Source organism: Nylanderia fulva, unplaced genomic scaffold (genome assembly GCF_048542155.1).
Source record: "Nylanderia fulva isolate GAGA-0341 unplaced genomic scaffold, ASM4854215v1 Scaffold3, whole genome shotgun sequence".
NCBI lineage: Eukaryota > Metazoa > Arthropoda > Insecta > Hymenoptera > Formicidae > Nylanderia > Nylanderia fulva.
Window position 1 is genome coordinate 1,618,736 of NW_028190368.1, and position 27,528 is coordinate 1,646,263.

Sequence of the window (27,528 nt, forward strand, 5' to 3'; positions counted from 1 at the left end):
AGAAATTGCAGTGCAGCGAAAAAAAGAACACATCTCGCTGTAAATTGCGCGCAAACGGACCACGTGAGAACAGACTTTGTAATATTGCTGTGTAATAGAGCTATTGCGCATGATCAGGATTTTATTCGAACTTGTGTTTTTTTCAATCTGACCGGATCATATCATAACCTTGGGATCCCGACTTAACGTTAAATCAAACAGAAATCTACCTGCGTGCGGTACATAATTTTTATTCTCCTCCATCGTGATACGTAATTTTTCCCTTTCAACATCAATCGTGCATCCTAATATATACTTTCGAGGATACAATTATATTCCCAATTAAATTCATATATAATTTTGAATTACAATCAACGAGAAATCGTGTCGAAATATTTTGAAGAAATTCATCGGTATTTCGAGTCGGCTGAAAAACAAATAATAAAGGTCAGTATTCTCGTTTCCAGGTTTATGAGGTTCGGAATTAAATTCGAGATGGTTTCAATAAAATGGATCATGATTTACGGTTCGCTGGTGCCATTCTTCGCGATGGTCACCTTGCTTTATATTCTTGGAGTCGCGAGATACGTCACCGATTTTGAAGAGAATACATGCGAGATGACATACATGTTCGAGTACCCGCAATATGTGGTAAATATCGCAAACGACCTTTTTTTATCAGAAAAGTCCGCTATAAGCGGCTAAGGAAAACACTTGCTCATCTCTCTAATCCTTATCTACTTGTTGCTACATCTAATTGTTGCCAAATCTTTTTAACTAGACTCTTATTGCTACACTTGTTCTCTTGGTGTAAATATATATGTCTATTTCACCTATATTAAAAGCAAAAAAATAGATAAATATTTTGGACATGTAAGTGTAAAATTTTCTCATGTGGTTCTCAAGCAATTTGTTTTATTTCCAGAGAATATCTTTGAACAATAATATAGAGGAGAAATATCCGCGATTTGGGCTTTATGCTTATGGAGAGGGTTTTGTAACAGAAAAATTGAGAAGAATGCATTTTTCTGGAATACCAGTTCTTTTTATACCGGGTAATGCTGGATCGCATGAGCAAGGTTTGTATTAATTTCTCTAATATATTCTAAAAGATCAATTTTATAACAATTTTATAAAAAATTTTTATATACTTTATATGTATCTTTTTTTTATTTTAGTACGTTCCATTGCTTCAGTAAGTTTAAGGAAAAGCCGAAAGACTCCCTTTCACTTTGACTTTTTCACCGTTTCGTTCAGCAAGGATTATTCTGCATTATATGGAGGTAAAATTAATATAATAGCAATAATATGCACTTATATTAATATACTTTTGTACATAATATTAATTGTTTTTTAAATTTATTAATGCAAGGCGTGCTCATGGAACAGACTGTATATGTCTCGCATTGTATAAAGGCAATATTAGCATTGTATAAAGATAAAATGGATAGTGTTGTGCTGATTGGTCATTCTATGGTAAGGAATGCAAATGCGTATGCATAATGCAGCGCAGCTAAGAAATTAATCGGTATTCGTTTCATAGGGTGGCGTCATAGCAAAAGGAGCTCTTTTACTAGCTCCAAATATGAACACTTCATTTGCAAGTATGATAATAAACTTGGCTACACCGCATACTCCGGCCTTGGTTCTCGATAATGTCTTCGCCAATTATTATAAGGAATTGGAGAAACATTTGTACAAACTTAAGGATGCAGGAGTGAAGGTAATATCTATCGGAGGCGGACCGCGCGATATACTCGTTACTGCCGCGCAAACTTACGATCGTACGGCAGATATAAATGTACTTTCCACGAGTGTACCGGCTGTTTGGAAATCTACAGACCATTTGAGTATTTTATGGTGTAAACAATTGGTGTTCGTGATTGTACGTTCACTATTTGATGCTGTAGATCACTTGAAAAAGCCGTTTAAAATCGCGTCGAGTCCTGATTTGAAGATGCAGGCCTTGTCTTATCATTTCTTACAAGTATGTGTAATGATCATTTATAATAATATAATAATATCATTGGTGATAATACCATTTCTTTAATACGAAATTGCAATTTCAGCATAGTTCAGGCAAGAAGCTATATCATTACAAGGAAAGAGTTCAGTTTGAAAGCAATGGTGAATGGATCAATGTTCCATCTCAACAGTATGTTTGGAGCAATAAGAATGGACCTAAAAAATTGTCGAATGTATATCTCGTGATGGAACTATTTCATAAATCCGATTTCCTAACTATCGATGCGATAAATTTGGAAAACAAGGACTGGCTATTTATGTGTACAAAATCTAAGAAACAAAATCAAAACAAAATTTGGTAATTTGCGTGAAATTATGTTACCGCTACAAAAGAGACAATTATTTATTAGTAAAGCTTAATATGCGTCCTTTTTTAGCGAGTGGGGTTACAATTTGACAAATAACACGAGAATTTTAATCGATCCTTTATATCGGCCGAGAAGAACCGTCGATTTAGATCTGAAAGAAATAAGTTATATGGGTATCACGCATATCGTTGTAAGGATAACTCCAGAAGATTTCGACCACCAACTTACAGTCAGCTTCGATTCCTATTTTCGCAACAGTCGAGTCGAATCTACGAAGAATAAATTCTTTCATCCCAAATATCTCTTTGGCTTCTACGGATCTAACTTGATTGAAACAGTCAAGGGAAATATAAGATATTACGTGAAGCTATCTAACATTATAGACGCAGTTACAATTGAAATGAAATCTACGGATTGTGTCAAGCATTACGCTGTCGCTGAATTGATGGAACCATGGAACGCAGGATCGACCCAATCGAGATTCTTCACGAATTTGTAAGTAAATATTTATGGCTGTAAATTTAGCCCTTTGTATATACTCACTCTATATTCAATGTTATGATGCAGGGACGACGGTCCAAAAACGATAAAAATGCAAACTCTTTACGGACGTCGCAACGAAACGGCAAGTTTAAAATTAACATTAGATCCAGAGTGCAGTTACGCGATTAATATTCAACCCGGCGGAATCATCGATAAGATTTCGTGTAGAATACGAGATCGTTGGCCGTTACTTTACATAGTGATTATCAGCTTACTTTTACTTCTCATCTCTATGAGGATACATAGCTCAGATATGCTGCCAACTATAATTGTTACCATAATACTGTCTTTTATTTTCAATGTTGCTTATGAAACTTGTATTGCTTTCTGCATCATCAGCATATCTGCCGTTGCTGTATGCTGCTGTGTCATATTTCTTGGTTCCGTTGCACATGGAATAGCTGTCAAGTAAGAAACTTTCTACTTATGTTGAAGTAAAAATATTTTCCTAAAATTATATAATCAGAAAATTAATGAATAATGGTAACATATATAAATAAAAGTTTCATATATATATATATATATATATTTTCTTTTGCAGATTTTTAGCACGTGCTATAACTTTTTCAACAACATGGTCAGATTGGTTTTTAAACGGTTTAAATCAGCTACCGCTTATTACAACTCTTTTCATACTGACCTTAATTCCGGCAACATGTGGAGCTCTAGCTATGATTATTTCGGTATTTCTATATTTCTTGAAATTAACAAGGATGTACGAAGATTATTTGGAAGAGATATTAATGGCCTCGCTGCAACACTTCAATTGGTTTAAACGGTTCAAGCTGAGGGAAGAAAGCGAAAGAAGCACCAGTCAAGAAATATACAATCATCTTATCTTATTCCTATTGTGGATTTTTGCCGCAATCCCAGCAATTCCATCGGTCTTAGTTTGGGCAAAAAATTTCAGGTATGTGTTTATTTACTTTTCGACTTAGAGCCATACGTATTGAATCTGACATGTATTAACGAGAACGAATTGACATACACAGCTACGACATGAGACTCACTTCGGAAGACCCTGTTTTCCTAACAAGCTGGATAATACTAACTGCGTGTAGTACATTGGGTGTTGTGCACATCTATCCTACTGACGAGGGAATTCGCTCGCTTATGTTAAGCAGTATATTACGTCTCTCGAGCTGGGTTATTCTTTCGATGACGGCAGCTCCGCGTCCATTCTTTTATCACTGGTGTATGCCACCTATCACAGCCGCGATAATAACACTCATCACATTAAATTCTATAATTCCTAAAACAAGTAGTCTATCTTATTAAGAGGTAAAATTTGCAAAATTTATGATTATGCAATTTTTCTCATTGTCCATTAATTTTTTGTATAAAAAGATCTGAACTGATAGCCATGACTATATATTATTTATTAAAATTTTTCTTACGTCTCGAATATTAGATTGAGTAATGTATAAAGTGATATAACAATGCTGTGGCATACGAGTATTATTTTGTACAAAAGTAGTCAAAATATGTAATGTATAATAAGACTTTAAAGCAGCTCATTTAGCGACACTTTAAAAATAATCGGATTAATCAGATGTTTATATATTATAATATAATACAAGACCCTGTTCTTGTTGTGATATGTGTACGTGATATGTGTAGGTTTAATATAAAATAAGTATACGTAAATTTATATTCTTGTTGATATATTATTATATATATTAATATAATTTATTACTTGAAAAATTTCATTATTAATTTAAAACATTTAATAACAATATTACATATACAGTATTCAGCTATGTTATTAAAATTATTATTTTGTACGTTTGCTCGTATGGCAGTAACAACGCTTCTTTACTGTATTATCGTTATTAAAATCTATTTTATTATATATATATATATATTTTATATATATATATATATATACAATATATTTATCTTTTTCGCATAGCTTATTCTACGAATGTAGTTCCAACATCTGTGTTTTCTACACTGTATACACATATCTGCTTTTTCGTGAGAGGATGTATTCCATAATTTACAACCATGCCCATTTTGTGTCGCAGAAAATCTATTGTTTTTTCTGCTAGAGTTTTATTATTTGAATGTACTTCCGGATGTTGCATGAATTCAGTCAGCTGGAAAAATAAAATAAATTTGATATTTAAAAGTTATATAACAAAATTTTGGGATACAGACGTGCGGCGCATGTTTAATATATTGCAATATAATTTAACGTAATTTATATCGAACAATTATATTATTATTTTGTTAAAATTATATATAAATTTAATATAATTATATCTGGATTTTTTTATATACACGAAGAAAAATCTTATCAATCCTCATCATACCTTCATCCATCTGCATTCTTGAATTTCTTTTTTACATTCTTGAATTTCAAAATTTTGTGGTGTTAGATATGCAATCATGTATATATCTGAGCATCCAAATAAGTAATCGTGTCCATGTCTAAAAGATACTAGACACTTGAAGTCTGTCTGAATTCCCGTTTCCTCCAAAACTTCTCTTTTAGCTGCTTCTTCAATATTCTCTCCTAACAATTATAGATATATATATATATATTTGCTTGTGTGTATGTATATATATATATAATGATAAAACTTGATTGCTTTTCTTATAAAATACCTGGTTCTACATAGCCACCCGGTAGCTTCCAGGCTTTATTGAGAGCATACTTTTCTTTAATAACAAGAAGTTCATTAGTATCCTGATTGAACACAAATGCGCCAACACCTAAGAATGTATGTGCATATTTTGGAATATTGCACTCTTCATCATTGGGCAACCAACGATATAGCATGACATATCCCTCTTTTGCATGATGAAAGATAAATCCCTGTCCTGTTAATATCGGAACCCATTCTGAATTTGGTATGTGCACGCGAAACCATACAGTACGTTTCTTATCCTTGGTCCATTGCTCTAAAGAATCTATAAGGACATATATTTATCTATTATACAGATTTCTATTTTGTTATTATATACAATTTATTTATTGTTATATATTTATTTTCTTTTATATTATTTTGAAAATAATAGAATGAGAGCTATTAATTGATAAACAGTTTTCAATTATAAATGTTTTCATTTTACTATACAATTTTTAGAGAATTAATTTAGAAGAGAAATTTTTTGTACATAATTATTCATATATTTATTTGTAAATAGAGTGATAAAGAATCCAATATATGAGGATATATTATATAGATCTCTATATATATTTTTTAATTTTGGCGTTATATAAAATTAATTTTTTTTTCATATTACTTTGAAAAATAATGGAATAAGAGCTGTCAAAATAGATAATTTTTATTTTGTTACAAAATTAATCTTTAAAGAATCAATAAAAAAAAGACAAGTCTCTATACAATTATAATTCGTATCTTTATTTATAATTATATGAATCTCTATATATTTTTAAATTTTGATACAACATAAAATTAATTTTCTTAAATTTATCATTTTGAAAAATAATGAAATGAGCTGTCAAAATGCATAATTTTCAATTGCGAAAATGGATTTCTAAATAATCCATAAAAGAGAGAAGTCTCTCCGTACAGTTATTCCTCTTTATTTATAAATAAAAATGCAGTCCACCTTTCAGGCGCTGCGCGAATATTTTACTGTCGCAGGCCTCCTCGATCGAGTCGATCGTGACACCGTTGTAATGATCGGTATGACCCTTGAAGATCTGCCTGGCCATCGCGAGGGCGTCCAATCGTCCGGGATACGAGCTGTATCGCAAATCCGGGAGGAAAAAGTAAGGACTCGAGTCCTTCGAAGACGATCGCGCTCGGAATGTTTTCGTAACGCGAAACAATATCGCGGTTGACGCTCTTTTCATCGGAATCGCGATCCCGGGGGGTCGAGACTCGACGAGTAATAATTACGAAATTATTACGGCTATCTCGCACTCGTACTTCGATAACAGCAATATCTTGCGTAATGAGCAGCGACGTACGAACGAGCTTTTTCATTTTTCTTCATCGTTATTTACTAATATTGTCGCGTCACACTGATAAGGAAACCCTCGTCGAATTTTCTTCGGTTTCCGGTGGAAATTTGTGCGTTTTTTCTCGTTCTTTCGCTGAAAATTGCGGGATAACATTTTATTAACATCGTCCATTCGACATCGAAGATTACATTATGCTCATAAATATTTATCACGTCGTAAATGAAGCCGATGAGGTTAAGGTCTGTCAAAGGAGCTCGACATGTTGGAAAAAAAATATCCGAACGTCAATTGATACGTCACTTCGGGCAAATCCGCGTAATGTACAGAAATTTCGTCCCTCTTCGAAACGAACCAATCGCGTCTTCGCGGCTGAAGGAAGAGCCAATCGGAACGCTGGACAAATTTTGCAAGCAGTGGTTTTTGCGGCAAAAAATGTGGTAATTATAAGCCCCCTTTGTTTTTTTATTCATTGGTAAACATTCGAGTTTGGACTTGTGCAACGTATATTTGCGAAGAAATTTTCTGAGTAAAAATCGAGAGGTAATATTTATTATACGTACATTATATTGTATTTATACGCCGAAGACGTATAATGGATCGAATAATTTCATCGAGACAGGAACTGTAAAAGATTATTAGTAAAATATATATATATATATACCGGCACAATCTCTTATATATATTGTGTTGCAAGGTAATATCGATGTATAAAGAAATGAAGATATATGAAAGAAACATTTTAAAATTATAAAAATAATTAGAATTATAACAAGAGTACAAGAAAAAAATAATAAAAGAAAATGTATAATGCGAATAAACAAAATATTTTTCGCATTCATAATAGCACTCCACATATCCGAAAGATATTCAGAGGATATCTGAGGACATCCAGAGGACATTCGAACATCTTCGGGATATGTGTGCTGTTAGGGATACTCTTATTAATATTAATTATTAATTTAGAAATATATGCAAATATATTAAATTTATTTAATTATATAATAAAAACCTGTATTTTTATGTACATTAATTTTTACTATACACGCACACACACATATTGTGATCTTATTGCTAATTTTAAAATTCTTTTCCAGCATACTCGTATATTTTTGGGCAATTTTGTATGGCAGCCATTTTATAAATCGTCGCAACATCCGCATTCACTTCAATGTTCCGAATATAATCTGTTTGAAACAAATGGATCGTCTTTGCGTTCTTCATCATCTTCGTAATTTCGTCTGCATTCCGTGAATAAGGAGATACAGGATAGAATTTCTCAGGTGGATAAATTGTGAACTGCTGACATTCTTTGTTCTGCAAAAATGAGGTATTAAAATTAATTAATTATTTATTCAAATAAGTATATACATATGTAAGATGTTGAAGACGTTATCCGGTGTTTTTTTTCATATGATAACATATATATATATATATATATATACTGGTTACACAATAAAAAAATTTTATTTATGATTTATATTGTAAAATTTAAAAATATTTACAATGTTTTGCATAAAAATTAAACTATGACATTTATGTTTAAATAATCAAATAAAAAATAATAGAATTTTTCAATTTTTTATTCATTACGATAAAGATAGTATTATTATGGAATAATTATTACTTTTTTTATTTAAAAATGTATTAAATTTATTAAAAAATTATTTTAAAATAATTTCTATTTAATATATACAAATGACTATAATATAAGTGATATGTATAATATTACACACACACATATTTATATTTTTAATATTATAAATAATAGCAGTATTCACTAGAGAAGATATTAAAACTACGGTTTTCAATAATTGTGCAAAAAATATTGTTTAATCTATGAAAAATTCATTTTTTAATTTGTGAAAGATATTAAAATTTTATCTTTAGAATAATAACGTTTAATATATATTTTAATAAGTTGTTTTTGTACTCACTTGTTGCTGATAACAGAGTTTGCTCAGGACTTCAGTTATAATTCTTGTAATATTATATCGCGAGTAGCTGTCCGCGGTGATATTTTTAATAACTTCTATACAAGCGTTGACAAATTTTTTGCCAAAATTTGTGCTCGTATCGATGCCGAATACACCGATCTCATTATCCCGATTATCTCGTACACCCACAAAAGTGGTCAACTCATCCAAAGATCTAGATACATTTATTTTTCAATTATTTTGCAAATTTTTAATTATATAAATTGTCAATTATTGCATCTTGTCAAATTTTATAAACGTTCCAATATATAAGTTTCCCTAAAATACATTTTTGTATATTGATGTAAGAAATTTTACGCAGAAATGTAAATTATCAAACCTGCCAAATTTACTTTAGGATCAATGAGAGATGACTCGTGCAACTTACGTCAACACTATGCTGTTTAGATTCAATGTCACGCCGCCAAACTTCCACAATGTCAACATCCGGATGTAATCGTGAAAGTTCTTATACAGCCAGTCACGATTCTCCGAAAATTTGCGGATATTTGTCGAAAACCAACTTTCTATCGGCGTATCGATAACGTATCTTGACAAATGTATTCGTCTTATGTACACATTGTCGTATGTTTGCAAGATATCGACGAACTCTTGGGACCTATCAGAAAACTGGCCTGTCGCGGAAAGGAGCACGAAGATATTCAAATTACGATTGTTCCTGGCTGCCGATTCTACGGCACAAGCTTGAAGAGAGGTAAAATTTGGCGGTGAACAACTGGTCTCGTGAAAGAATATGCATCTGCTTGGTATCAGCATTTGTTCATCTGGAAATTGACAAGTATATGTACACATATACTCGAGCAAACTTCTGAACGTTATCTTTTAAATCGAAATATATATATTTACGCAAAAAATAATCAGTTTAATCAGAATAAAATACGACTCAAATAACAAAAATATATATAAATTTTAAAACTCATTAAAAACTCATTAAATTCATTCAAAACACATTTTCAAAATATTTTAAAAACATTAAAATAATTGGCTAAGTGCCTTTTTATTCATTAAATAAATATTTATTGTAGTAATTAAATATTTATTTAACGTTTATTATAAATATATATATATTTTATTAACAAAATATTAAAATATTAATAAAATAAATATTTAATAAACGTTAAATAAATATTTATATATTGCATTAATTGTTAAAATAAACGTTTTTCTAATGAATAAAAGTGATTATTTTTAATCAAGTATTTTAATGTTTTTGAAATATCTTTGAAAATGAGTTTTTAATGAGTTTTAAATTTTTTATACATTTTTGCTACTTGTAGAGATGTATAATTTTCGAGATTTCTCCATACATTATTCGTCATATTATAACAAATGTACAAATAATTTTATATACAAGTTATTTTATATTCTATAAAAATAAAAAAACCATGTATTTAATACATACATATATATATATATATATATATACAGTTAAAAGACTTTTGTAAGTTATTCAATTAAACTTTAGAAATATTTCGATTTAAGGAATAAAAGTGTTTTTTCGGCGGTTGTTTTTTTTCCCTTTTTTAATAGTGAATTTGATTGGACGCACTAGTGCGCATTGAGTGCATATAAAGGTTTATCACACACAAGTTCACAATGACAAGTAATTAAAAAAGGAAAATAATTAATAGTAAGAGCTATTACTTAATTAATTTACCTTTTTAATTATAAATCATTGTAAAATTGTGTACGATATGTGCACTTCTTGTTAGTGCGCATTAGTGCATCCAACCAAATTCGCTATAAGATAAAATGCAAAAATGCCATGTTTAATAATCATATTTCACGTCGCAAAACATTCTTTCTGTGAAAATGTTTCTCAGAAAATATCACATTACACTGTATAGACATATTATAACTATATGAACAATGGAGATAATCTTTTACATTGATTAGAATTGCATCAAAACAACACATATAGAAGCAGCAAAAAAACACATTAGCGTTGCAAATATATGCTCGCTCAACTGTTACATAAAAATAATATCTTTTGTTAAATATAATTACACGATTCGCGTGTGAAGCTCTTTTATAAAAGTCTACGCAAAAATATGTTACGCAAATACAATTACATAAGGTGTCTAGTGCAATTTGCGAGTCTAGCGCGCATTTCTGTTCTTCTGAATATTATCGTTAACTTAAGTGGATGATTGCATATAAATTCCGCGGTAGCATATATAGATCAAGGACTTTAAGAAAGAACATATTTTCATTAGAGAAAATTATCCCGCTTACTTCTTATCTTTTTTTGCAATCGATCGTTTCGTTTTATGAAAGTTTTCACGATAACTTATTTTCGAATTGTTATATTTCCATAATTTACAATTCCACAAAAAATACAAATACAAATGTTAATGTATTTCTTGAAAAAAAAAGTCAAATATACATATATTCTTTCAAGGAGAACGCATTTTGAAAAATATACGAATCGCTGTAATTTGTTATCAATAATGAACTTTATGATAAATACTTTATCGGAAGTTGTCAATATATTTTTTTAAATATTCGAAAGTTGCGCGGCATGTTTTTTTTTTTTTTGTAATTTAAAATTCATTTTCCATTAGACAACAGATTTTGTCGACATAAGATTCGTTATTTTTACTTGGAAGAGAAGAGAGAAACATCTCTATCCCCTTCAATTCTTCTCACTAACCCCATTCTCCTTGGCCGAGCTCCACGATACCATTGGATCTGCTCCAGTAGCAACGAAGTTGGTTGGATGCGACGACGGCTGTCAGTTCTATTGATAGTTCCTTCCAAAATATGCAACAGACAATGGCTGTTAATCCGAGTAGGGAACATAATATAAGAAATGCGTGACGTTTCTTCATATTTTACAGATAACTTTGTTTTTCTTTCTCGTCTTTCTTTTGTCTCGCGGTCTTCCTGATTACACTGTAAATTTTCGATTTATCATATTGATAATTTTAGATTTTTCCGCGCGCACTGATTTTTCATTAAAAAATACTTTTTAATCAATCACTTAAGTAGCAAACTGACGTCATTAAATGTCAAAATGACGTCTAATGACGCCATTAACGTCAAAATGACGTATTGACATCTAATATCATTCTACGTCAAAATGATGCACGGTTGCTATCTGAATAGAACTATAACACAATCCTTATGCAATCTTCCGTGTAAGAGTCAGCGTGATACTGCGCTTTATTTGCAAGTGCAGGGAAATCCAACAAAGAGGAAGAAGAATCTTGTGCGATGAGCGCAGCCTTCGACTGCTCGATTATCACTGATTTACTCATAATATCTGGTAGATACCCTGAATGTGTCAAATATTCCACGTCGAGCGATAGGGAAGTGGAGAATCAGATAAAATTTTATTTCAATGACTTCTATATATTTTTTATTTCGGGAAATATCGAAAGAAGGAAGCATAGCAAATACTTAACTGTTTACATAAGGATAAAACAATCTCAATATTGGTATAATAATTAATATGATTTATTTTATTAATATTAGAAATTGTAGGTTTTAAGCTATGAGCTAATAATTAGTTCTTCACACGAAAAAGAAAGTACATTCGAGAAAGAATTGCGAAATCATTTTATTATATGTTTCTGTTATGAAGAATCAATTTGAGTCATGTTGTGGTGATAAGTCACGTCCACCAATTAATTTTTCAAGAGCGAGAACAATGTATAATTCCACACATGCAAGCTATACAATTGAGATTTAATTATCCGTAAAAATTTGAGGAAATATTGTAAAATGTGTGTAATTTCGAAGGAGGTACATTTATCAAAAAATAATATATAGCTGCAAAACATTCCAAGATAAAAAAGTTGAGGAAGAAAAATAAATATTTAACAAGTTTGTTCCCATTCGTTTGGACTTCAGTCTTTGTCATCGCTGTATACGTATAACTTGAAATTGTCTATCGCGTGTGTCTAATAGATCTTGTAAAAACAATATTTTATTGGTATAAACTCGAGAAAATGTGTCATTCGATTGAACGAATTAAATTTACTGCCGGCAATAATCGGATCGTTGAAAGAAATTTTCCTTTTCCTTCGAAATATTTTAGAAATAATAATTGTTATTATAAATTATTTTATTGAAAATCACATTTAAGATAAATGCAAAATTAATTTTTATCGCATCTAATTACTAAACAACTTAATGTAGTAATTAAATAAAACTTATATTTATATACATATATACGGTGAACCAATAACCAATTAATACTTTAATTATTTTGACTTTTGAAAATGATTTTATCTTAATATTTTTGTATACAGAATAGATAGAAAATCAATATAAATAATTATTATTTCGTTACTTTTAAATTTAAGGTATTTCAATTTTTATTTGATAATTTTTTCCAATCATATATAATTTCAGAAAGAGTCAAAGTATTAATTGTTGTTGCGATTCGCTATTTGAAGCATTAGAAATAAAAGATGAAGAAAATTGGTATAAAATATAACGAGTAAAAAAGTGAAAAGTATCTACACATATTTTATTAATAATCGTACAATATATTATTTTTATATTCTCATCTATATTGACAAATTTTATAATTCTGTATCACATATAATATCTTTGAAAAAAATCAAACTACGATGTAATCAATTACGATGTTAATTAATTTAAAGAAACAAATGATATACATATATAAGATTAATCCATGGACAATCTTAAGTCAAAAAAAATTTTTCATCGCTTCTTCATATAACATTTACCGTTCACACATACAAATCATATTCCATTTCAATTGCACATCTCGTATATGTTGAAAACAACATATATTTTTATTTAAAAAATGTTTCAGAAACAAAGTAGCTACATTTTGCAATTAGCACGGTTTCATTTAAAACATTTTTTTTTAAGAAAATGGATTGTGTTTAAAAAATATTCGTAAAATGTGTGGAATACTCACACACACATATACATATATCATATATACTTTTATGTATATAGATATATATTCACTGATAAAATTAAATTTTCAATATAAATCCAATTAAGAAAAGCCTTAAGAGTCATACGCGGATGTTGTATTGCGTACATTTCCAACAAAACTTAATTTTTTGTTGTATATAAACAGTAGTGTACAAGGCACATATTCTCGATGTACTACCAAGACTTAAAATCTGAAATAATCTCATACTTGAGATATAATTTCATAAACCTCTCTATCTCCCCTAATGCATTTCTCGCATTTATTTATTTCTTTATTCCGTTAGAGAGATTTATGAAATTATATCTCAAGTATGAGATTATTTCAGATCTTAAGTCTTGGTAGTACACCGAGAATAATACGTGCCTTGTGCACTACTGTTTATGTTCAACGAAAAATTAAGTTTCTTTGGAAATGTACGCAACACGACATCCGCGTATGGCTCTTAAGGCCTTTCTTAATTGGATTTATATTTAATATTAAAGAGCCTTGAGTTAGTCTGATTGTTTAAATTTTTAACTTTTTTGAGAACACTACACATCTCTGTACAATATAGAAATAGAGTTAAATATCGGAGCATTACAAAACCTTATCTTATCACTTGAGATACAAAATTTATAAAATTCTTATTCAACTCAATTTTATTTCATTTATTTTCGCAAGTAGTTCTTAGCAAGATTGCTATATAAAATTTTATAGCAATTTTCCAATTGTACTATAAACACACATCCGAACACTTCAAAATAGATTTTTTTTAAATAATGCGCTTGGGATAAAAATATTGGTACGTTATTTGTCATTTGTTGTTATATAAGTTAATTTGTTATTTTACGTTAATGCGCTTGCAATTTTATTATGTGTGTGTGAAATATAGTACAATGGATTAAATCATATTTTTTCACGCTCGACTTGTTTAAATCTTCTAAGTACCGAATTTATATTTAACGTAAAATGGGAACACTTAATTTATATGCGTATAGCCAACAATTTAACACAGATTATTCACAACGAGAATTGTATACCTTCATGACATTTAAAACATTAACTGTTGGCACAAACTTGTCACTCGTAATATTCGATTTCTATATATCTTTCCATCGAAAAATGATTGTTGATTTTCTTACGCAACTATTAATATATAACAACAAAGAAGATATTAATTGTTGTTAACAATAAGATCAAACTATACGAACAACAACAGACGAACGCAAAGAAAAAACTCGTAAGAAGTGGATATGTTATAATATAGATATGTTGCATATTTTGTAAAACCAGTCTTTTTCACAAAAAAGATTGATTTTACAAAAATAAAGCCTAGAATGCTTGATAAAAATGCGCGAAACATATTTGCCGCGAATCTCTATAAAACGAAATATCGCAAAGTCAATAATATCAATACGATCGTAGCATTTATATTGAGTTTTGCTTATTATTGATCATATGCGATCCAGCGAGAAATCGATGTCGATTCGTCGTCTAATCGATGTTAAATTGATCGATTTGACCAGTCATTTCTCGCTAGGGATAAGCTAAAATGATATAATTAATCTCTACAATTGACCTGGTCGCATCAATTTTAATAAAATTATTAGTTTTCTAACATTTCATATTGCTTTTCTTATTTGTCTTATGCAAAGAGTTAAAATGATATAAATCTAATCGCATCAATTTTAGTAAAATTATTATTTTTGTAACATTTATGTTGAGTTTTTTTATTGATCATGCAAAGAGTTACGATGTATGAATTTTATAAAGTTAATTATTTGCAATAAAATATAAATCGAAGTTATGATAGTATTTAAATGCTTGCGTATTATACAGCATATTATTTTACATTCCTTAGAGAAACAATAACATTAATATTAATAATATTATTTATAGCATGAGAAAATTAATCTCAGATCAATCTTTGTGAACGAAAGAAAGAAAATGTAATTGTTTGATTAATTTTCTCAATTTCCTAGAAAAAGAGATAAATTGCTATAGTGTGCCCCGAAATTTTTGATTGTAATAATATTAATATTAATATTATCAATAATTACTTGTTTTTTATAGTTTGTACTAGTGGATCATAGTATTTGCAACTGCATTCGTCCGATGTCAGCAGGTCAAATTTATTATCATAATTAATAATAAATTCCGACGAAAACAGTTACGCATTGGCTAAATAGCCTTAATTGTTTTCTTTTAGCTGAGCAATTGTCTATTCCGCTTTAAGAATCTCAATTCATCGATTAATATACTATATTCGCATTTCGATACTAGAATAATAGATATATTTACGTATGTGTATATATATATATATATATATATATATATAGCATCTTGATATGAAATAGATATTAATCTTCGAGAATTAAACGCACGCGTAAAAACGATACAACACACTTGAGACACATATTCACTGGGGAAATTCACTGAGCGAGAATAATTTGGTATGAGCAATAATTGCTGTCCCCCTTATACGATATACATACAATCTAAATGCGAAAAATACAATTGACGACGAGTCATCTCTTTCAAGTATAAAAATATAGATCTTTGACAACAGGAGAAAGAGAGAAGAATTATTTGTTTTAGCTTTTATAAGCGCGATCGATATACCATGTATCAACACATACTATCGAGGTCATCACGTCAATACGAGATACAATGTGGCATTACGTTTGCGCGTGGCAGCCGTATTTATTATTTAATAGCCGTGGAAATTGATGGTAACACTTATTGTTACCCAAGTAGCAAACTGCGACGTCATTAAATGTCTAAATGAAGTCAAACGATGTCATCTGACGTCATTAAATGTCAAAATGACGTCTCTTTGACGCCTAATGACGTCTTTTGACTTCATTTTGACATTTATAATGACGTCAGTTTGCTACCTGGATAGAGCTACGTTAAAGTCCCTCTTTGTCGAACATTTTGTTATAAATATATGGCTTTATCCTGATATGTACACAAGTGTATTACGTGGGGGGTTGGGGGGTCATTAGAACACTTTCCTAAATCAGCCTTTGTCTCGTAAATACGTACATTAAATACATTTGATTCGGCGAACCGTCTCTTCCGATAATATATAGTGCCAGATAAAATGCGGGTTTTATTATTTCTTTTTCGCAGAAAAATCGCGATGTCGGATTTTTCCTATATCGTTCTATCAGTCAAACTTGCGCTATAATTATCCTAAATAACTATATTTGAATTCAAAATATTTTACCACAGTTGTTGAATACGTAGGGACAATAATTCCGCGCGACAACGGCGTATGGCACGTTACTGTTCACTCGCACCTGTTCAGCTTTACTCAACTTGTTCCACACGTGAATCGCCTTCGCCTTGCTCAGTATCTTTAATGTTGCGTTACTGTCCTCCGTGTTGAAATATTTCTTCCATTTCTTGTAGTGAATCGGATAGAACACCGATGGCGGATATACCGTGAAGCCGCGGCAACGGCTGGGCGTCATATCGCGTATCTGTAAAGTTAGAAAGATAGTTTTATCTCTAGATATAAAGTTGTAAAGTTATAAAGATATCTCTACACATAATATATATAAAGTAAATATAAAGTGTGTATACAACTTTTCAAGTGTGTACACAATAAAATATAAATTTCACAAATTTTATACAAGCTATAAATAATTGTAGAAGCAGAATTTATACAATTACATACATACATTATATATGTATATTAATAATATTTGTAACTTTTAATATTTATAGCATATTAATCTACCATATTTACTTTTTGTAGCGACTGTATATACATGCATCAATTATAAAAGAAAATTTAGGATACTATATATATACTTATGTCAATTAAGATTAAACCACGGCTCTGTGATATATTAAATATAAATCACAAATAATAAAGGCCTAAAGAGCCATACGCGGATGTTGCTGCGTATGGCTCTTTATTAGGCCTTTATTATATGTGATTTATACTTATATCAAATTTATATTAATACTATATTTATATATAATTATATAAAACTGAAAGAATATTATATATTGAAATATTATAATTAAAAAAATATATCATTGAATATTATAATCAAAAGAAAATATAATTAAATACTGTACTTGAAAGAAAACATAACTGAATACTATAATCGAAGGAAAATTACAATTTCTTAAAAAAGATTCGACGCTAAAAAAAGACTAGAATAAAATTGCGACAAAATAAAATTTATGCAGCTGCTAAAGCACATAACAGAATAGGATGGAAACATAAATTATTAACAATTATTAGATACGAGATATGTGCACAGAGTTGGTCAGATTAGATCGTGCAAATAAAAAATTGCCATGTTAAACACGAGATACACGTCATAAATTATTATTTTATAGCGCTTGTTATCTTAAAAATGTCTGTGTTTGTAATTTCCTATTTGAGTTAGATACAGTATCTTCTCCTGATATTTAGTATCCATCTTTTATGTGCGTAAAACATAAAATTCTATACAGAAACGCGTTTAAGAACGTCTTCAATAATTATGTTTTAATTATGCCCTATCAGCAGGTTGACAAAATTGGCTAAGATTAGCACAAAGATGAATTTTTTATCGAGGCGGATTTGATCCGCTGCGAATTAAAATCGGCATCTTTAATATCTTAAGAGCATAATGGACTACATCCGCCGGACGAATCAATTCGATGGAGAGTGTTTACTCTTATTCTTCTCACTAACAAATACACTTTGTTGTTTATTTTACGTTTATTAGCGTGTCTCGTTTGTTTAAACAAAAACTAAAAGTAAACATGTAATTGCTAACGTCACGAAACGACATGCACATATTTATTCTATCGGCTTATCATTATAATATAAACATCGTGTTACACTTGTTGAACAGATGTCCACATACACAATTATTTTTAAATATTTTATTCATTCATTCATAATTTTTAAAATCACCTGTTCTGCTCATTCATAATTTTATTTTATTATTAAAGACATACATAAAAATTATTGATATTTATATTCTCTCCAAGTGGCAAACGTATGTCATTTTGACATCACTTTGCTTGGGTCTCTTCACATTTGGAACTTGTTTTCTATGAGATTAAGGAAACTGGCAATTAAACAATTAAATTTTTTTCTCTAATGTTATCTTGAAAAAAATAATTTTCCAAATTAGAAATATTATACCTCTAAATTGTGCGTATCTAAAATGGGTCTTATGAACGAGTAAATATTTCTGATTGATTTATCAATAATTTCTGGTTTTTTTTTTTCAGATATACTAATATGTCTCTGAATACTCACATGTACCGTCGAGCAAAGCTTCTGCAACGTCCTCGTGATGACCCCGGGTCCGTTGTAGCCCCAGACATTACCACGGAAGTTCTTCTTGAGATCCCGCACGCAGGCGTCGGCCACGCGTCGTCCAAGTTCCGATCTGTCGAACCCTATGACACCGGCGGCGATATCGTCCCAGTCCTCTGCGCCGGCGAAATTCGTCAGATTCTCCAGCGAACTGGTGACCACCACGTCGAGATCGAGATATATACCGCCATACTTCCACAGGGTCAAGTAACGCAGCATGTCAGACATGTGGCTGACGGGCCAGTGGCTCTTCTTCAGGATGCCGCTGTTGTACCACGCTTCTAAAGGCGTGCCCTTCACGTATCTCTCCGGATAGATGTGCCGGATCTTAACGTTACGATAGTTGAGCAGGTGCCTGATAATCTCGCGGGTGCCGTTGGAGAACTCGGATTTGCTGACGAACAGCAGATACACCGGCATCGTCGGGTTCATCCGAGCCGCCGACTCCACGGCGCAGGCTTGCCGAGCGTTTAGCACCAGACCCTCCTCGCCGAAGCAGGAAGTCTCGTGGAAGAAGATGTTTCTTCCTGGTGTCGGTTTGTCGACACCTGAAACGTAACATGCAAGATTTTTAATGATATTTCTTCCATAATATTTATATTTATATAAATGTATTAATATAGGTATGCTAGGACCAGCGTGATAGGCAGGACGTAAAATTATTCACAATTTTAAAGGCAATACACTTTAATATTAAGATATAAAAAGCAATAAAGAAATTAAAATAATATTTAAAAATTTTAAATTTAAACGCGTACGTTTCGGCTCTTCTTGTAGCCATCTTCGGAGTAAAACAATATGGTCCTATTGTGCCTATTAATACATTTATTTGAAATTTACGGACCTATCTTCTTTAATTTATATTTATATTAAAGATTTTAATTACTAGACATCCACGAAACATGTGCGTTCGCAGAGGGAACATTTACCCCCCTTGGAATTAGTAAAAAAAATTAAGCATTTGCTCTCCTTTTGAGTAAACACTGGAATTTTTTGCATATTTAATATTTAAAAAATAAAAATAAAAAAATTAAATTTAATCATGTCCCCTCCTGAAAAAAATACTGCGAATGCCCATGCCACGAAGTCAGAATATGTGTTGAAATTAATTTTATATACGATAAAAATAAAAATTTCTTAAATTTTACGTATCTCGAAAAATGTCCTAAAGAAAAAGATTATCGAAATTGAAAAACTAAAAAAAATTTTTAAATAGATATCTATATTGCATTTAAGTTTTCTCATCTTGATTAATACAACTAAAGTTAATAAAGATAAAAAATATCGCAATTTTTCCTAAATTTTTCCATTTTTTTAAAGTACGTACATAAATATTTACAGATTCTTCGAAAAAGCTAAGCAATCACTGCGGGAATAGTTTATAAACCTGAGGCACATTAAATGCAGGAAATATTGTTCAGAAACTTAGGTGAGTAAAATTGTATCAAATATTATCGTTATCTTATTGTGTAATATTATCTATTTATATAAATCAAATTAAAGTATGATGAATTGTGTTGATAATCTGATTTATCTAGATTTGATTTAAAAATATCGATTAATTTTTTCTATACGCATAATCGCATTTTGAAAGCAAATAAATAAGGATTATACGCGAGAAAAAATTGTAGTTTGTATTAAAAGTTTTTAAATGCTGAAAATTAGTTATTATATTTAATTGTTATATTTTCATTTAGTTATTATCGCGCGCATATATCGATATTGCACTGTTAATCTCTATCAAAAGAGTGATTGACACATATTGTTATATGCTATTCTAGGAACACATATATTATTATAATATTATGCAGTTTACGCAATCGTATATTACGACGATAATGTTGCGTAGCTGAGCGCATCAAACTATAGTGGATGTATCGTATAATTAACTTGAATAATTTCTCGAACGTTAATAATCAATAATTAGTTTTTCTAGCACAGATAGCTTATCATGCTCAAACAATTTTTTAACTACAATTCGATTAACTATAATTAAATCGTTTTCAAATTCAAAACCATATTAAAATATCTTTTTTATAGCAATTAAATTAAATTATAATTATAAAATTAAGATAATAAACATTAGAGAGAGATAAATTTTAATTTCATGAATGTTTCTGGATTTTTAATAATAAGAGTTATATTATGGAAAGAATCATATAATAACGAACATTTATACGTCATATTTCCTATTGCTCGTAACTTTAGAGATCGAGAGAGCTCTTCAAATATGTGAAATCATATCTAAAGTATATACTTAGGTCGCGGTTTTTAATATACATATTTAAGATATCTGTGTGAGAAACTTCACGTACATATATATCAAGTGTAAAGTCTATAGATTATTATAACTTGCTCTATATTTTTTTCAAATGCTTTCTCGATACAAGGACAACAAATAACAGTAATTAATTCTAATCATATATTACTTGTTTCTGGCTCGAAATCACGGATGCCTTCCGCGGCTGAAGTTTCATCGTAGCATCTGATATCGTTGATCGTCGACACGTCGAGGAAGGGTATCCTCTGGATGATGTTGTTCTCGGTCGAGATCATGAGAATGAGGAGCACGACAGCGAAGGCGAAACCGCACCATAATAATCTCTTTTTCATTTTTGCGACTATTTTCATCGAACTGCGCTATATCTAGGTAAAATTGCCGATTTGTGATCATAGATATTACAAATATAATTTTCATCTATTTTACAATTTTCATCATCTTTCTATTTATTTCTCTTCAAAAGACCGCAAGTGAGGAGTATTATTATTATTATTTTTTTTTTTATTAAGAAATCTAAATTTTAAAGCTTCTATAATACAAAAAAGATCTGTTTAAGATGATGAAAAATGTATTCGAAAAAATATTTGTCTCGATAAATGTGCAATTCTTTTTACATTAATCAACATAGGAATAAATCTTTTTAAGGCATGCAAAAGATAACAACCGCAGATTTATCTCTGATAACGCATACTAAATGAGAAAAGTTAAACTACTTCGAACTTGATTAACGAAGAAGCATATATATAGTATAAAATTCACACGTACGGTAATAGACGAGTTATCTTTTTAATTATTACATTATAACGCTTGATTTCTCTTTGAAACCGCAAAGATATTAGTCAGCGATTGTCTTTCTTGTTATAATTCGAACAGCGTCGTAAACTTTAAATGAATCGAGCAAATAAAATTGTAACATTTTTAAACTTCTGTTCGAGAAACGCAAAACTTTGAGAAAAATAATTGAAGAAATTATTATATAATAAAATTAATAATAAATTATTAAATTATTATATAATATAATAACACTCCGGTAAAAATTTTTTTATGTATATCACATAACAAAATATAAAATTATATAGAAATATATTAACTTTGGTATAAGTTATGTATAATTATATACACGTACAATTATATAAGTAGTCGTAAAATTATAATATAATTATAATATATAATAATTATACATAATTTACATAGAATTATATATTTCTATATAATTATATATAAAAAATTTGTTATAGGAATATAATAGAGACGATCGTTCGAGATTGTATATATGTATATAATTGTATATTTATTGTAACAAACACAAGGATGATGCTCTGAATTCATGCGGAAAACCGTGCACGTGGAGAAACGCGGAAAACTCGAGTGTTAAGAAAACTATATAAGATCGCCTGATTTTTAGAGAACGAATTAAAGGCTACTTGTTAAAAAATATTAGGAAAAATAGACTCTTCCATAAAATATTGTAAATTATAACACAAATACCTGAGTCACAGCGCTCGTTCCCAACTTCGTTCTTCCGTCTTTATCTCTCTTTTGTTTTCCCGTAATAGAGTCGACTTCCAATCATCACATTTCAATACAAACGTGATATATGACGCGTTCTGTTTTTCCTTTCTTTTTTACATCGCCTCTTATGTACTGTTATGTATTTACATTAATATTCATGACACGATACGTTTGTATGCGTGTAAAAAAATTCTATTTTGCATCACATCATGGTCATCAAAATAGTATGCGTAAAGTTACATAATCCCGCACGATGAGAAAATAAATTAAACTCTTTCGCGAAAGCTACGAAATTTCGATCGGTTCCCGGTTTTTTTTTCCATTCGCGCGCGAACGGGGCCAAATCTCGTGTTGAAATAAAAAATTCAGTCGAGGGTGTGACTCTATGATAAGCTCGAGATAATCTCGATGAAAGTGTGAGAGAGTACTCGGGAAAATAAATATTAGTTCTCGGTACTAAATACTCGCGGGCCTCCTCACACGCAACCGCCTTCTGACGCCGGCTATGCGGAATTTCGCCGCATTGATGTATATCAAGTTAATTGATTACTAGTATAGTTATATATATATATAAATTTTTTCTAACTAGTATTAATCATCATCGTCAACAACTTTAGTTATTTATATATTATTCTTTCAGGAAAACTGCGGGAGAAAATGATTCCCCGATATGACATTGCACGTCATCAGAATTGCTGATACTTTCGTGAATTATTCCTGTCCGCCATCCGCTATTGATCGTTGACAATCAGCTGACAGTCGACACGGATCGGGAAACTTGGGTTTCGAGGATGGAGGGAAAAACACGGAGTCACAGTCACGCGGATAAAGGTATATAATACTGTTTCGTAATTGAGCACAGAGAAAGAGAGAGAGAGGACAGGTCCACCTCCCCGACGTGACTACATCTCACGACTATATTCGAAACGACTTCGCTGATGGACGAGAGGTCGAGTGCCACCCCTCCGCGCTGCTGATTGTGCGCTCTATAATATGAAATATATATTTCCGACGCATGCGTAAGGACGACGGGGGCGACGGACGGGGATGATTACGACGACGTCGACGACGATGTTGTTGTTGCTCTTCTCGCGAGAAGACTCGTCGCGGGTGTTGTTTCATGACAACCTGTATAAATCATCGCATCTCGTCTCATCGTGTGATTTACCACCATTAATGTACCCGATGATAATGATAATGTGACAGATGCATTCGCCCCAATTTTCATTTAAATGGCTTTTATTTATCAGTTATAAAGTTGTACGTGCACAATACCTGTATATATTTTGCTCTCGTCTACGTTTTTTCGTGCTCGTATCATATATATATATATCTTATTGTTGTAATATATATATATATATATATTATTGTTGAAGACTACACATGATGCACAAGATTGCTTTTTATTATTATTATTATTATTTGTCACTTCTTGTTAGGTAAATTATTATAGTTATATAATAGCTAGAAATGCGCCAAAATTCGTTCGATTGAGCCGATCATCAGGCCATGGGGATGTTCAACTTCTTTGCATCCTCCATGAGCTTCACCACCATCGCCTGCCATTCGTCGGGACGGTTCTCCGTGTACCACACGACTATCTTCTCCACGTTTCTCTTCTGCGTTTCCGTGCACTTTCGGCATTTCGTTGCAAACGCTTCTGCCGCATGTTCTGCATCATAAACACATCTCCGAATAAATTAATTCGAACAATAAATAATTAATTTCGACAGACTCGAAAATCGAAAGAAATTGTGGCGATTTCTAAAATATTCCAAACTTTACGTGCGAAAAGATATTTTATTTGAATTGAGAGTAAAGATAATATATTTATTTAACTAACGATAAAATTAATGAAGTCGCCAGTGATGAGTAAAACCATACAAATTTATTGAAATTTCGACCTAACTGGCCAGTACAATTTAATTAGAAACACGTTTCGACCCTAATTATCCCACAATTACCATAAAAAGTATACTTTTTTAAATTTCTTCGTTAACAACTTTGTAAATTATCGTTTCATATCTTAATCATTGTATATTTTTATTGTGCAGTTACACTTGAAAAGAACCCGTACCTAAGGGTCGAAACGTAGTGTTTCTAATTAAATTGTACTGGCCAGTTAGGTCGAAATTTCAATAAATTTGTATATATTTTTTTGTTCACAAATTAAAAAATTTTAATCCATTTTCAAACAAAAATTAATTGGATCTCTTTTCTAACAAGACTGAAACAAGATTAATGTCTATAGCGTTTTATTATATACTGATACCAGAATATGCGAGATATATCGATTATCCATTATTGTTTAAAGATAAGATAAATGTGTAGCTTAAAAATGTACATAAATCGAATAATAAACGGACACACACATACACACACACACACACATACATACATACATACATACATACATACATATATACATACATACATACATATATACATTTATTATACAGAGTGAATCAACATTCGATAACTGATGTTATCGATAATATTTGTTTATATCTTATATATACTTATATATCCCCGATATCTTTCACAGATAGATAGAATAATATTGTTGGTGCGATTATTATATCGTTTAATTAATATAATTTGCAATTATAGATATAATTAATAATAATGTACGTGTGTTTTCAATTATAATGATATTATTATTATTATATTATTAATAATTATAATAATATAATTAATAATATTATTTATAGTGTTACTTTCAAAATATGTGCGTTTGAAAGAAAAGAATCTTACAACTTTTGTTCTCTTAAATTTTTATACACAGAGGGAATTTTTCGTTATATTTTACCACAAAATTCACTACAAATATCATGTTTAATAATAAGTTGAAATTTACCATGCTGCATATTAAAATTATCACGATAATCTAGATTGAAAATATGCTGCATTTTAAAATTTATATAAAATATTTTATCACTTTTTTGGCATGTATTCTATTTAAAACATTTAAAGGATAAATTTTTAACATAGTTTTTAATATATTTTAAAATTATTATACTATATATTTTAGTAAAATTAATCAGACATATTTTATATCTCATTGTGGTAGATATTAATATTTTTTATTGTGGCGCAATTAATCAAAGAAACTTCTTATAAAATATTCTTCCAATACAGACATATACAAAAAAAATAAAAATATATGTTGTTTTACATATTTTATTGCTTTTGAAAAATAATCGAATATGTGCGTGAAATTAATTAATTAATAATAAAACTTATATGAAAATAATTAATTATAAAATACATAGAAAATATATATTATATCTATATACCACAATAAGATATAAAAAAATGTTCCATTAATTTTACTATGTGTATTATGTGTATATACAACAGTAAAAATTTACTATATACATATTAATGTTTTATTGTGGTAAATATTAATCAGAGAAACTTATAAAACTCTTTCAATACCATATTATTGTCCCACAATTACCATGATTTTTCAGATAAATTCTAAAAGAAAATTCTCTCTGTGTATGAGATAATATGTATGGCTTTGTGAATATCTTCAATGTGTATGAGATAATAAAATATCATACGCTTGAAAAATTTCTGGTCGTCCGTCACGCACGGACCGCGGTCCATGAAGCAGTTGTAATACTGATTTCGGAGCTCGTCGTTGGGCAAGATATCGTCGGGATTGATGTGATCGAACATGTCCGAGTACATTTCCTCCTGGGCGATGACGGCTGCCAATACCCCGGCTAGAGCCAGCAAACTAAGATAGGACAGTTTACCCATATTTTTTTGGGATCTTAGGAATTCGTACTGCACGAAACTGAATATCAATTCGACCTGGCCTCTCTTTTATAATTCACGCTCGCCCTTGGACAAACCTGGAGCTCCTTACGTAAATATATACTTAAATAAGTAGTCGTTATATGTGTCGTACTAATTGTAATTGCATATGCTTCAGGTGGACGGAAGGAAGATCCTGGAAGGATTAATTGATAAGGCCGCGACCCGAGACGAGGCGAAACAACCGGCGTTTGATTATTTCGCTCATGTAAGGTGGTCATTAAGGTGGATTTGCCTCATTTCGATGTTGGTTTACGTAGGCGTCTTCATTCTCGCGGATCATCAAAACGAGCTGGGATTAAAAACTGTTCTTGAGCTACGAGCAAATACTGTAATATATATTTTCCTACTGACGGCTAATGTGCAGCGTTGCACTCGCAATCATATCTTTTCTACTCGATATGCAGAATCGATGTTTAGGAATTAACGCCAAGTGTGTATTTTCTATCTAAGAATAGGTGCCATTATTTGATTGTAGGCAGTTTCCTTTGAATGAATAACATGATACCTATCGTGGGTCATTTTCAAAATTTGGGATATGATCTACGAGATTGCAGTTTGAGATAGATGAGATGTGCATTTCGGAAAAATTATATAAGTTTAATTATCGAAAACAATCTCGTTAAGATTGTTACACCGTGTAATTTTACGTATTTCTGTTTGCAGAGTTTCTAACTAGAAATTTTAATAATTTCAAAACTGTAGAGATTTTTTTTTTGTAAAATACGTTATAGAGTATTATATATCTATTTTAATATTCTTGACTGAAACTTATTTTTGAAATTTTGCTAAAACAAATAAGGTACACACTTTAGCAATATGTTATTACATCTTATTATTAAAGATTATATAATATATTTTTTTAAATATTGAATTAATATAT

The 27,528-nt window shown here is 30.5% G+C and overlaps 5 protein-coding genes and 1 long non-coding RNA gene across 8 annotated transcripts; 2 read left to right on the forward strand and 4 right to left on the reverse strand.

The window, feature by feature from the left end:
- The first annotated feature begins 135 nt into the window (after window positions 1-135).
- PGAP1 (GPI inositol-deacylase) lies at window positions 136-5,117 on the forward strand. 2 transcript variants are annotated; one of them, XM_029322035.2, is made up of 11 exons: window positions 136-218; window positions 447-630; window positions 905-1,058; window positions 1,158-1,262; window positions 1,352-1,455; window positions 1,523-1,966; window positions 2,049-2,302; window positions 2,382-2,807; window positions 2,880-3,263; window positions 3,397-3,765; window positions 3,848-5,117. In XM_029322035.2, exons 2-11 carry the CDS (start codon window positions 451-453, stop codon window positions 4,131-4,133), a joined length of 2,706 nt encoding a protein of 901 aa, XP_029177868.2. In that variant the 5' UTR covers window positions 136-218; window positions 447-450; the 3' UTR covers window positions 4,134-5,117. The 2 variants fall into 2 exon arrangements, with proteins under 2 accessions (XP_029177868.2, XP_085340401.1); XM_085484275.1 differs by lacking the exons at window positions 136-218; window positions 447-630 and adding an exon at window positions 232-426.
- Window positions 4,203-7,084, reverse strand: LOC146722551 (uncharacterized). 2 transcript variants are annotated; one of them, XM_085484282.1, is made up of 5 exons: window positions 7,008-7,084; window positions 6,438-6,927; window positions 5,466-5,771; window positions 5,171-5,373; window positions 4,203-4,954 (listed from the first exon to the last, which is right to left on the reverse strand). In XM_085484282.1, exons 2-5 carry the CDS (start codon window positions 6,682-6,684, stop codon window positions 4,769-4,771), a joined length of 942 nt encoding a protein of 313 aa, XP_085340408.1. In that variant the 5' UTR covers window positions 6,685-6,927; window positions 7,008-7,084; the 3' UTR covers window positions 4,203-4,768. The 2 variants fall into 2 exon arrangements, with proteins under 2 accessions (XP_085340408.1, XP_085340407.1); XM_085484281.1 differs by having other exon boundaries at window positions 6,438-7,083.
- Window positions 7,085-7,240: 156 nt separating this feature from the next.
- Window positions 7,241-24,486, forward strand: LOC114946086 (uncharacterized). Its single transcript, XR_014925048.1, has 6 exons — window positions 7,241-7,335; window positions 7,890-8,122; window positions 9,367-9,567; window positions 18,940-19,589; window positions 20,369-21,677; window positions 23,461-24,486. It is a non-coding gene; the product is annotated as an uncharacterized LOC114946086 (long non-coding RNA).
- On the reverse strand, window positions 7,766-12,042 carry LOC146722552 (alpha1,4-N-acetylgalactosaminyltransferase 1-like). Its single transcript, XM_085484280.1, has 4 exons — window positions 11,443-12,042; window positions 9,157-9,553; window positions 8,730-8,943; window positions 7,766-8,109 (listed from the first exon to the last, which is right to left on the reverse strand). The coding sequence occupies exons 1-4, from the start codon at window positions 11,618-11,620 to the stop codon at window positions 7,873-7,875; spliced, it is 1,026 nt and encodes a 341-aa protein (XP_085340406.1). The 5' UTR covers window positions 11,621-12,042; the 3' UTR covers window positions 7,766-7,872.
- LOC114946012 (alpha1,4-N-acetylgalactosaminyltransferase 2-like) lies at window positions 13,246-23,793 on the reverse strand. Its single transcript, XM_029322425.2, has 4 exons — window positions 22,797-23,793; window positions 21,457-21,673; window positions 18,968-19,575; window positions 13,246-17,177 (listed from the first exon to the last, which is right to left on the reverse strand). The coding sequence occupies exons 2-4, from the start codon at window positions 21,656-21,658 to the stop codon at window positions 16,908-16,910; spliced, it is 1,080 nt and encodes a 359-aa protein (XP_029178258.2). The 5' UTR covers window positions 21,659-21,673; window positions 22,797-23,793; the 3' UTR covers window positions 13,246-16,907.
- LOC114945932 (ejaculatory bulb-specific protein 3-like) lies at window positions 24,042-26,644 on the reverse strand. The gene is made up of 2 exons (XM_029322319.2): window positions 26,387-26,644; window positions 24,042-24,492 (listed from the first exon to the last, which is right to left on the reverse strand). Exons 1-2 carry the CDS (start codon window positions 26,586-26,588, stop codon window positions 24,323-24,325), a joined length of 372 nt encoding a protein of 123 aa, XP_029178152.1. The 5' UTR covers window positions 26,589-26,644; the 3' UTR covers window positions 24,042-24,322.
- Window positions 26,645-27,528: the final 884 nt, after the last annotated feature.

What these genes read in the sequence shown, in the direction of transcription:
- PGAP1 (XM_029322035.2), top strand. Translation starts at nt 451, where the DNA reads ATGAGGTTCGGAATTAAATTCGAGATGGTTTCAATAAAATGGATCATG. An exon ending in TCGAGATTCTTCACGAATTT is followed by an intron (nt 2,808 to 2,879) that starts GTAAGTAAATAT and finishes GTTATGATGCAG; the next exon opens with GGACGACGGTCCAAAAACGA. An exon ending in GTTTGGGCAAAAAATTTCAG is followed by an intron (nt 3,766 to 3,847) that starts GTATGTGTTTAT and finishes TGACATACACAG; the next exon opens with CTACGACATGAGACTCACTT.
- LOC146722552 (XM_085484280.1), bottom strand. Translation starts at nt 11,620, where the DNA reads ATGAAGAAACGTCACGCATTTCTTATATTATGTTCCCTACTCGGATTA. An exon ending in CTAAACAGCATAGTGTTGAC is followed by an intron (nt 8,944 to 9,156) that starts GTAAGTTGCACG and finishes AAATGTATCTAG; the next exon opens with ATCTTTGGATGAGTTGACCA. An exon ending in AACTCTGTTATCAGCAACAA is followed by an intron (nt 8,110 to 8,729) that starts GTGAGTACAAAA and finishes TCATTTTTGCAG; the next exon opens with AACAAAGAATGTCAGCAGTT.
- LOC146722551 (XM_085484282.1), bottom strand. Translation starts at nt 6,684, where the DNA reads ATGAAAAGAGCGTCAACCGCGATATTGTTTCGCGTTACGAAAACATTC. An exon ending in ATTCGCGCAGCGCCTGAAAG is followed by an intron (nt 5,772 to 6,437) that starts GTGGACTGCATT and finishes ATGTCCTTATAG; the next exon opens with ATTCTTTAGAGCAATGGACC. An exon ending in GGGTGGCTATGTAGAACCAG is followed by an intron (nt 5,374 to 5,465) that starts GTATTTTATAAG and finishes TATAATTGTTAG; the next exon opens with GAGAGAATATTGAAGAAGCA.
- LOC114946012 (XM_029322425.2), bottom strand. Translation starts at nt 21,658, where the DNA reads ATGAAAATAGTCGCAAAAATGAAAAAGAGATTATTATGGTGCGGTTTC. An exon ending in TGATTTCGAGCCAGAAACAA is followed by an intron (nt 19,576 to 21,456) that starts GTAATATATGAT and finishes GTTACGTTTCAG; the next exon opens with GTGTCGACAAACCGACACCA. An exon ending in AGCTTTGCTCGACGGTACAT is followed by an intron (nt 17,178 to 18,967) that starts GTGAGTATTCAG and finishes CTAACTTTACAG; the next exon opens with ATACGCGATATGACGCCCAG.
- LOC114945932 (XM_029322319.2), bottom strand. Translation starts at nt 26,588, where the DNA reads ATGGGTAAACTGTCCTATCTTAGTTTGCTGGCTCTAGCCGGGGTATTG. An exon ending in CGACCAGAAATTTTTCAAGC is followed by an intron (nt 24,493 to 26,386) that starts GTATGATATTTT and finishes TTTATGATGCAG; the next exon opens with AACATGCGGCAGAAGCGTTT.